This window comes from Nannospalax galili, unplaced genomic scaffold (assembly GCF_000622305.1).
Source record: "Nannospalax galili isolate Female #2095 unplaced genomic scaffold, S.galili_v1.0 scaffold819, whole genome shotgun sequence".
Lineage (NCBI taxonomy): Eukaryota > Metazoa > Chordata > Mammalia > Rodentia > Spalacidae > Nannospalax > Nannospalax galili.
The window spans coordinates 1509609-1520141 of record NW_008343717.1 but is presented as its reverse complement, the minus strand read 5'-3'; the positions used below and the strand labels follow the sequence as shown (position 1 = coordinate 1520141).

General features: G+C 43.6%; 1 protein-coding gene across 3 annotated transcripts; it reads left to right on the top strand.

Moving 5' to 3' along the window:
• Positions 1-241: 241 nt before the first annotated feature.
• On the top strand, positions 242-7727 carry Pmaip1 (phorbol-12-myristate-13-acetate-induced protein 1). 3 transcript variants are annotated; one of them, XR_003850609.1, is made up of 4 exons: positions 242-341; positions 3164-3322; positions 4579-4696; positions 6406-7727. XR_003850609.1 is itself a non-coding variant. In XM_008840028.2 (3 exons), exons 1-3 carry the CDS (start codon positions 290-292, stop codon positions 6507-6509), a joined length of 315 nt encoding a protein of 104 aa, XP_008838250.1. In that variant the 5' UTR covers positions 242-289; the 3' UTR covers positions 6510-7727. The 3 variants fall into 3 exon arrangements, 2 of the variants coding, with proteins under 2 accessions (XP_008838250.1, XP_029422761.1); XM_008840028.2 differs by lacking the exon at positions 4579-4696; XM_029566901.1 differs by lacking the exons at positions 242-341; positions 4579-4696 and adding an exon at positions 355-584.
• Positions 7728-10533: the final 2806 nt, after the last annotated feature.

The window sequence follows — 10533 nt, the reverse complement described above, 5'->3', positions numbered from 1 at the left end:
GGGCGGGGACGGGGGCGTGCCCGGTGGCAAGTTTCCCTACGTCACCGGGGAAGTCCCCCATATGATCGGAGAGCGGGCTCTGAGCGCCAGACTTTAGAGGACTCCGACTGCAGCGGGTGCCAAACGTTGGGAGCTCTGTGCGTCCGGGTGGCGAGACAGGCCGGTCCATCCCGCGCAGCCCGAGTCCTACTGAAAGCCGAGTGCTCGGCTTGGGGACCACAGCCCCACCCCCACCCCCCCGCCCCCCACCCTCTCGTGTGCAGCAGCGATCGCAGCCGCGCTTTGTGAGATGCCCGGGAGCGAGGCGCGTCAGAGCGCGCCATCGAACGCCACGCGGGCAGGTACCCACGAGCTGCGGCCCGCGGACACCCAGGACGGAAGGGGTCGAGGTCTGGGTGGAGGTTGAGGTCACGGTCAGGGCGGTTTAGCCCTTCTAGGCTCGGGCCCGAATGCTCGTGTCCTCTGGCTCGGGCCAGATCGGCTCCTTGGCGCGTGCCTTGGAGATGCGTCTAGAAAGTTCTTCAGAGGGTTCTACCAAGACTGCGTGCCGCCGGGGGACAGCCCAGCTTGCCATTGGGATGCAGGTGCATTTTAGGCCAGAAAGCTGCCTCTCTTGTGTCTCCACCTTCTCTCTTCTTGCTTTTTCTGGGGGCCAGGAGGAGGGAAAGTGGTAGTGCAGGCGGTGGTTCCCGGGGGTGTGTTCGCGGTAGGTGGGAGTGGGAGAGGCCTCAGGAGGCTCTAGGCCTACCTCTTCCCGGGACAGGCCCTCCTGTTCCGAAGTCCATCTCAGAGAGCCCTCCTTGATTTCATTTCCACTGCCCCACTTCCAACACTGAAGAGCAGTGGTCCAGCTTCACACTGTCCCAGCTTGTCCATACTGAACGACTGGAAGCATCTGGAGGCCCGGCGGAGTCTCCAGAGTGGAAGAGCCTAGGAGGCCTTCCTTTAACTGTCTAAATTGGGAAGGAAGGGAAGTTTAGGGGAATAGAATTTAGTCCTCGATTCCCTTTTTTCATCTCTTAATCCCTCTTTCCTCAGACACTCAAATGCAACTCCCACCCAACTGTTAAGGTTGGCTTTCCCCTCCCCCATTTTAAAATAAATCTTAAAGGCGGCAGACAGTTACCTTCGGGGCTGCAAGGAGGCCGGAAATACTCTGTGGGGCACAGTGGTATTACATCAGACAGTTGTCACCCCCTTTCTCCTATTATTTTATAAGGCCTGTGGGCAAGGCAAAAGTTGTGTATTGCAAGTACCAATTAGCTGGCATAGGCTACTCTTTCTGGCTCTTGCTTAGGTGGAGGAACATTGTTCATCTTCTTTGGTTTTTTTTTTTTTTCGTGTCTAAGTGTACTGACCCTGGTTCTGAAAGGTCTGACATGTGCATGGCACTGTCTGAATAGACTTACCTAGTGCCCAAGGAAAAGGAACAGCAGGAATTCTCTAAAGTGCTGTTAGATAGCAATACATTTGTAAATGTGTAACTTCAATAAAATAAGGTGCCAGGCATGTTGGTGCATGTTTCTAATCTCAGTGTTCCATAAGGCTAAGGCAGGAGAATTTAACTGGGCTGCATAGTTCAAGGCCAGTCTGGGTTACCTGACTCAAACCCACCCCTTCCAAATTAAGGTAACTAGGACTGGGGTGGGGCTCAGTGGTAGAGCAGTTGCCCAGCATGTGTGTGGCCCAGGGTTCAATGATCCCCAGCACCTAGCAAAAAGAAGGAAAATGACTGGGACCTATTATCTGTCACCCTCTTTTTGTTAAAACACTGATCCTCCTCCCTGCCCCCAGAAATCAGGACTTCCCAAATTGTATGATGCATTTTTAAGGACTGTATGTTTATATCTCACCTTAAAGAATGTTTCATAAATAATTTTTCAAAATTCCATTAAAAATGGCATACTACAAGATTTATGAGGCCTCCTGGTTTCAATCATTTGTTGAGGAGAGAAATTGGCCTAAATGTAGGTTTAAGAGCTTACTTTACTATGCATTTACAGTTTACTCATTTATTTCAAGCCTAAGTATCATCTTACTTACAAAACAGGCCAGGTTTTTAATTTGTGTTCATGATGGTTTTTCGTGGTTATGGTTTTGAAGTGGACCAGAGCAACCCGAGTTGGACTTTGAAATATTAAAAAAATAAGAAGTAAGCCGGGCGTGGTGGTGCACGCCTGTAGTCCCAGCACTTGGGAGGCAGAGGCAGGCGGATCTCTGAGTTCAAGGCCAGCCTGGTCTACATAGTGAGTTCCAGGACAGCTGAGGCTACAAGGAGACCCTGCTTCAAAAAGACAAAAAATAAAATAAAATAAAATAATAGAAGTACATGGATCTCATGTTAATTTTATTTGTGGCATTTTCTTAGTAAGCTAATTGTAGTACCTTAATTCTGAAAGGTAGTAAATGTGAATTAAACTTATCTTCTGCTTAAAAGGCCATGAACTGGTAAATATTAGGCTTGCAAGAAGATGCTGGTTTAACTCTAAAATATTTAGGGAGTGTGAACTTAATTTTGGATTAAAATTCCGAGTTTGAGGTAAGGCTTCACTATGTATCTTGGCTGGCCTGGCACTCACTATGTAGATCAAGCAGGTCTGGAACTCAAAGATCTATCTTGCTTCTGCCTCCCAAGTGCCAGAATTAAAGGCATGTGCTGCCATGTCCAGCTGTTTTATGAGTCTTATGAAAAAAATATCAAGAGGTTTTTTAAAGGAGGCATAATTGAGCAATGAAATACTGCCATTGGAAAAGCAGTTCTACTTATAAAAAGTTTTAGAATTTATTTTCTGTTCCGTGGCCCATCCTAAATGAGAAAAAAAGAAAAAGGTGATCTCACAGTGGGCGGATTAAGTTGTTAACCATGTTGTCTGCAGTATCTTTGTGAAGATAACACTTGCTTCATCCAGGATATTAAAACAATTTTTTTCAAAGTAAATGTCTATATTCGTAACTTTTTTGTTTGTGAGTCACCATGAGTTGGCGTGTGGGTGTACATGTTATGTTTTTCTCACACTTGGGAAACAGGTGCACCCAAAGCTAAAGTGAAGAGAAAACATCCCTGTTGCTGGTCTTGTCATTTAGGCCGGCTGTCACCTAGGTGGGCGTGCCAACTCGCTGGATTGTTGTCAGTATTAATTTCGAGGGTTTCTTTCCTTTTCAGAGCTAGAGTTGGAGTGTGCCGCTCAGCTTAGGAGAATTGGAGATAAACTGAATTCCACTGGGCGTGCTGCTGACATCACAGCAGTGCTAGCAGAGATGCCCGGAAAGAAGGCTCGGAAGAGCGCGCAGCGGAGCCCGAGCCCTGCGCGGTTGCCGGCAGGTAAGGAAGGACCCTGCCGTGGAGCGCGAGACCCTGGGCGGCCCTGGTCGGTCCGTTGGGGCTCGCGATGGCTTCAAGGTCAGGCCCCACTGTCGCGAGCCCTAGAACACCCTTATGAAGTACTTGAAGGAGTAGCTTGCAATTTATCCAGGCCAAAAAGCTGCTTTCTCCTTTAGCCTTAACTTTCCATTTTTCTTTTTCTCTTTTTAAAAATATTTTATTTATTATTTTTGTTTTATGTATGTAATTGTATTGACTGCATGCGTGTAAGCGCACCCGTGTCGTGCAGTGCCCACAGAGGTCAGAAGAGGGCGTCAGCTCCCATGGAACTGGAGTTAGGATGGTTGTTAGCCTCCTTGTGGGTGCTGGGACTCGAACCCTGGTCTTCTGCAAGAGCAGTCAGTGCTCTTAACCACTGAGCCATCTCTCCAGTCCCTTCACTTTTATTTTTCATTCCACTTTTTTTTCTATCTTTGCAGAGCCAGGGCAGAAAAAGTGCAAGTACAAGGGACACTATTGTCTTGGAGAAGGGTTCCCCAGTCACTGCACCAGGCAGGTGGTTTTCCTAGGGGACTCCCTTCTCTGAGGACTTAGAAATTTCTTGTCACTAAGGAAAGCAAAGTTTAAGGTTCTTGGAGTGGGTCACACAGGGGGACAAATGGAGGTTTATGGAGACCCCGCTGGGACACCTGAGTTACCAACCCAGGAGGCCTTCCTTCTTACTTAGCATTTTAACTGTCCATCCATTATGAAGAGGGTGGGGGAGGGGTGGGATTCTGGAGGGGCATGCTCTTTTTCCCTTCTCCTCCCCCCCTCCGGGGGGCGGGGGCAGCGGCTGGATGCTTGGATGTCTCCTGGGGTCCTATTTGCTAGTCAATCAGACAGTTGCAAGTCCCCTCTTCCCTTACTCCCGTTCCATAGCCAGTAGCCATGTAGCCATGCTGAAACAGCTGCTTCACCTATGTGACCACGGCTTCATTGGCCCTAGGTCACCTCTCTCAGCTACTTGCTCTTTCTTGAAACCCAGGAATTCTGATCATATCTCTGAAATGTCTAATACTCGCATGGTAATGCCTGAACAGACTAGTTCCAAGAAAGTCCTCTTGAAAGATAATAGTTCCTGTACAGATGTGTCACTGTAACAAAATTTCAGAAGCACCTGGAAGCTGTTTTCTTTGAGAATTTTTTCCTCATCAGTTAATTCAGAACTTCACAAATGGGATGCTGTGTTTCTTTTTGGTTTTTGTTTTTTTCAGTAAAGGACTCACTATGTAGCCGAGGCCTGGAACTTGCTGTGCAGACCAGGCTGGGTTTGAAATGAGACTCCTTTGGTCTCTACCTCCCTGGTGTTGGGACTTAAAGCTAGGATTAAAGGCATGTACTTTTTGTTTGCTTTGTTTTGAGACTGTGTCTCTTAGCCCAATCTGGCCTTGAACCTGCTGTGTAGCTGAAGATGACCTTGAGTTTCTGATCCTTCTTTCTATCTAGAGTGCTGGGATTTCAGGCTTGTGTGTCACCAGTCCCGGGTTTGGAGCCTAGGGCCCCATGCATACTAGGCAAACACTCTACCAATCCAGTTACATCCTTAGCCTGATTTTTTTGTTTAAAAACTATATGCTAATACACCCCACTTAGTGAAAAGAAAATGTCTTTGTATTTCCCTCCTTTTCAGCCTGTACCACAAAGACACATTGACAAATTTGTTAGGTTTCTTGATAGTGGTTAAGGAAGATTATGTTCACCTTGCTGACTGAAATGTAGGGCTGAATATTTATATGCTTTTCTGCATATTTATGGCTCACATTTATTTTGAGCCATAATAGGATCTTTGCAAAGTCTTTTTTGTTGTTGTTTTGATTTGGTTTTTTGAGATAGGGTCTTCCTGTAGCCACAACTGGCCTGGAACTTGCTATGTAGACCAGTCTTACCTCCCTCTCACAGAGATCCACCTGCCTCTGCCTCCCATGTGCTGGGATTAAGGGCATGTGCTACCATGCCTGCTTTGCAAAGTCATTTTTAAAAACCCTATCAGATTTACATTCAGTGCATAAGCTTTACTTGGAAACCTGATTTTTAAACTTTTTTTGTTTGTTTTGTTTTTTGAGACAGAGTCTTACTATGTAGCCTTGGCTAGCCTGGAATTCTCGGTGCAGACCAGGCTGGCCTCAAATCACAGAACTCACAGAGATCTGCCTAGGCTTCCTAAGTGCTGGGATTAAAGGCATGCACTACCACACTCAGCTAAAAGCATTCTTTTTCTTGACACTATGTCACTGTACTTCAATTTTTAAAAAGTAGTAAATATGGGAATCAAAGTTTCTCAGTTAAGACAATGGATTGATATAAATAAGGCTTGTAGAAATAAATTGGCTTGGATTAAAATATCAACTTAAGAATTATTTTAATTATTTTAGGAAGCCAGACTATAATTCTAGCACTCCCTCTCCCTGAGAAGAAAGGCAGGAGAATCAGGAATTCAAGGTCATTCTCAGCTTCATGGCAAGTTTAAAGCCAGCCTCAGCTATGTGAGACCCTGTTTCAAAACAAAATATTAGATTATAGACTTAACTATAGAATAAAGTTTTTATAAAAATATTTATTATTTTATGTGTATGAGTGTATTGCCTGCATGTATGTGAGTGCACCCGTGTCCTGCAATGCCACAGAGGTCAGAAGAGAGTTTCAGATTCCCCTGGAACTGGAGTTAAGGACAGTTCATAGCCACCATGTGGGTGCTGGGAATCAAACCTGGGTCCTCTGTGAGAGCAGTCAGCGCTCTTAACCACTGAGCCATCTCTCCAGCCCTAGAATAAACTTTTATGACTCTTACGGAAAAAAGTTCCTTAAATGAGCAAAAGAAATGAATGTCTAGATTCTTATCCGATCTGTGTGTTGTTTGTAACAATAGGTTAGTATGTGTGTGTATGTTCTAAGTACCATTTTCTTATGTTGGGAAACAGGTGCACTGAAGTTTAAGAAGTAGTGTATGGGCCCCTCCCCCGGCTTGTCCCTCAGTGTGTTAAAACTTGCTGGGTTATAGTTGGGGCTGTTGTCCATATTAACTTGGAGACTTTACTTTTCAGATCTGGAAGCTGAGTGCGCTCAACTGAGAAGAATTGGAGACAAACTGAACTTTCGGCAGAAACTTCTGAATTTGTTCTCCAAACTCTTTAATTTAATAACCTGAGCTCTTCAGACCTTTTGGAAAGAAGGGACTCCTGGAAAGGAAGTCTCCCCGCTTGTTACACACTTCTGTTATAGGAGGGACTGCAGTGTAAGAGGGAGGAGTGTGAAGGAATGCTGGCTTGCTTTGGTTCCCTTCAGTAGGGATGATAAAATTAGATGAAAATGGATTTCTGAGGAAGGCGTCTCAGAAATCATTCTTTGAGATATGAGAACATGAAACCACTTTGCTTATTTAAAAGAAGGACTAGAAAAGCCCTGGAAATAGGGAAGTGATTAGTAATACATTTCTGTTTTGCTAAGATAATTGATAAATGCAGAAAAATTTTATTTTTGCTGAAAGTTCATGCCCAGAGGGCTTGACAGATGATTATGTCGGATGTGGGGAAGAAATGGTTAAGTACGTGTTTTTGTTTTTCAGTAACAACTCCAGAGCAATGTATAATGTTTGGTTTTATATGCATAACTTGGTAAGAGGAAACATTTCATTTTGATAACACTGAATGTCATTGTGAATATTGATTTCATAGGTCACTACAAACTCAAATTGTATTGTTTCTGTTTAGATGAATTAAGTGTTTTAAGTGTGTTACTGTAGGCATTAACTGGAAAGTATGGAAAACTAGGAAGTAACTTTGAAAAAACTTAAATAGAAGTATGGCAGGATTACTTGGAGCCAGTAAAACTCTTGAAGACAGAATATTAAATGATAAAGAACATTGCCATTTTATATCACTTGAGACTATGTAACTATAAGTAATAAGTAACTTTAAGTTGATACAATTAAGGACTAGTAAGAGATACTCATAAGAAGGTTCTGAAAGTTTATAAAATACAATAGAGTTTCATGAATTTCATTTTTAATCTAGGCTATATGCTTGAAACTCAAACTGTTCAATAGCAACAAAATCCTATTAAACACTTGAACAGATATTCCTGAAAAGACACACTGATGTTCAACAGGTAGATGATTCAGCAAAATATAAATGAAAACCATGATGAGATGCTATCTTATACTTGCTAGATTGGCTGCTATTAAAAATATGAACAAAAATATAGGTAAGGATGTGGGGGAAGGGAAGGAATCCTAGTATACCTTCATTAGCACTATAAGGTAGTATACCCATTTTGGAAAGCAGTGTGAAGGTTCCTTTAAAAAAAAAAGTGGGCATTATACATTCAAAACAACTGAAAAGATTTACATGTTCTCACCACAAAGAAATGACTAACATGGGATACTAATGAGTCTCATTTGACCCTTCTATAATATATTCACATATTGAAACTAAACCCCCATAAATACATACAATTTGTCAATTAAAATTAAGGTGTCTAAAAGAAAATAATCTTATGATTGAGTTTTACCAGGAATATTTATTTTCCCTATTTATAATTAAGATATTTTTGTTTAGTTTGAAAATGTGTATTAGTTTCATTTTTGTTATGAGACATTTCATAAACACTTGAATTACAGTAAGAATGTAGTGTTTGAATGAAAAGTTACCTCAGCAGTTAGTGGTCCTCAGTATTAAGGTTGTTTATTTCAAAGATTTTTTTTTTCTTTGCCTAAAGGCAGATATTTTGCCAAATCGGTATTTATGGTCTGTAACTGTATTTATATGTATGTACATGAAAATTGGTACTGTAGCATGAAGTATTAAAAATTACCACCCGTCTTTTCTGTGTGTTTATTTTTAAGTTAGGAAGTTCATTATTAAGCTAAAATATTTAACATACCAGCAGGCATCCTTGTGTGGTGTATGCATGTGTTCATGTGTGTATGCATGTATATATGTTTGGTGGGCAGGTGTATGTGTGTGTGAAGGGCACGCATGCATGTGGAGACCATCAGTCAACAGTGGATCTCCACTGTATTTTTTTTTTTAATGCTATTACTGTACAGGTGCACGCTCTTATGGCATGATGTGCAAAAGACAACTTTTTAAATTTTTTTTTAATTTTTACACCCACTTTCCAGGTAGCACCCTCCCATAGCCTCCCTCCCCCAACTAGAGCCCTTATACTCTGATATCCCTGCTACTGAAAAGACAACTTTTAAAAAATTATGTTTATTTGTGTGTGTATGTGTGATTGTGTATGAGGACAGGGTGTCCTGTGGGAATCAGTCCTCTTCCTCTGTCATGCCTGTCTCAGGGGTCGAATTCCTGTTGTTAGGCTTGGTGGCAGGCACCCTAACCTGCAGATCTGCCTTGTGGGCCCCAGGAGAACAGCTTTCAGGACTTTGTTCTCCTTTCACCATGGGTTTGTCTAGTTGTTACTTTTTTTAAAAAAATTTATTATTTTTATTTTGTGTTTATGAATGTATTGCCTGCATGTATGTAAGTGTATCCGTGTCATGCAGTATCCTAGGAGGTCAGAAGAAGGTGTTGAATCCCCTGGAGCTGGAGTTACAGACAGTTGTTAGCCCCCATGTGGTACTGGGAATCGAACCTGGGTCCTCTGCAAGAGCAGTCAGTGCTCTTAACTGCTGAGTCATCTTTCCAGCCTTGTTCCTGGTACTTTTATCCACTGAACCTCCACCTTATTTTTTGAGATTCTCATTGAACCTTAGCTAAGACTAGGTGATCAGCAAGCCCCAGGGATCCTCCTGACTCTGCCTCCCCAGCACCACTTACAGGTGCATGCTGCTATGCTCAGCTTTATCTGAATTCAGGTCATTGTGCTTGCACTGCTAGCATGTTACTAATTGAGCTAGCTACCCAGCCCCAGAACTTACACTTCAGTTTGAAAGAGAAATGGTAAAAAGTAGGAAACTAGCATCAGATGTGGGTCTTGAGAGCTGCCGACTACTAGCACTTGAGTAATTTAAAGACACCCAGCTGGGCTGAAGAGATGGCTCAGTGATTAAGAACACTGGTTGCTCTTGCAGGGGACCCAGGCTCAATTCCCAGCACCCACATGACCTCCTCAGGCATTACATGACACAGGTGTACTTACATACATGTAGGCAATACATTCATATAAAATAATAACTTTTAAAAGACACCTGAGCTTCATGATCTAAAGAGAGGTGTTGCCTAGGCACCCTGGCCTGCCCCTGGCTCTCTGCCATCCAGTGGGAGCTCTGTGCAGTTTCTGTTGAGCTGACCTGGCACTTGTCCCTCTGCCCCAGCAGCAGAACCGCAAGGATTGCTTCATCCTAACCAGTCATGTGCAAGAAGTTGGCGTAACTCCAGGGCCTTCCCATTTTAGTGTGGGAACTAGGAGACACCCTCGTTTGAAGGTTCCAACTAGGAGCCTTATAGTCACCTCTGCCTTCAAACGGAGTCCCTTGACCTCGACGAATGTAAATTGCCTCTCTTACATGGAAATAGGGAGGAAGAGTCACTGGAGGAGGTCTTGCAGAAGCAGCTTGCTGAAGGGAAGAACGGCATCCAAGGAGGAGGAAGGCTCCTGTAGTTCAAGTGGTCTGGTTTGCTTGATTTTATTTGCAGGACATTGCAAGAGAAACTCCAGTCTTTGAAGTTCTTACAGATAATTGTTGAAAACACTATGTGTTCTGTGTCAAAAATGAACTTGTGGAGGCTTTGGCACACATTTTACAAGTGAGAAATTGTGTGTGTGTGGTGTATGTATGTGTGTTCAAGTGTGCATACATGCAGAGGCCAGGGGAGGATATCAGGTCCCCTGCTTTATCTCTTGCTCTGTTTTATTTCTTTGAGACAGGGTCTCTCACTGAGCTTGGAGCTAGCTGGCAGACAGCAAGCCCCAACAATCCTATCTCTGCCCTCCTTCCCTCCTCTCCACCCTCCAGCACTGGGTTTACTGGCACGTACAGGGCTGCACTCTTCTTTTTAAGTAGGTGCGGGGATCCAAAGTCAGTTCTTGGTGTTTATGTAGCAAGTGCTCTTACCTACTGAGCCATCTCGACCCTCTCTTGTTTTATGATCTTCAGATAGTCTCACTATGTAGCCCAGGTGGGACTAGAAATCAAGATCCTCCTGCCTCAGCCTTCCCGGTGTTGAGATTATGGGAATGGGCCATACACCAAGCCCTTTGAGAAACAT

Excerpts from the sequence above, each read along its gene's own strand:
- Pmaip1 (XM_008840028.2), top strand. The coding sequence starts at position 290 with ATGCCCGGGAGCGAGGCGCGTCAGAGCGCGCCATCGAACGCCACGCGG. Across the intron at positions 342-3,163 it reads ATCGAACGCCACGCGGGCAG|AGCTAGAGTTGGAGTGTGCC; the intron begins GTACCCACGAGC and ends TTTCCTTTTCAG. Across the intron at positions 3,323-6,405 it reads CCCTGCGCGGTTGCCGGCAG|ATCTGGAAGCTGAGTGCGCT; the intron begins GTAAGGAAGGAC and ends TTTACTTTTCAG.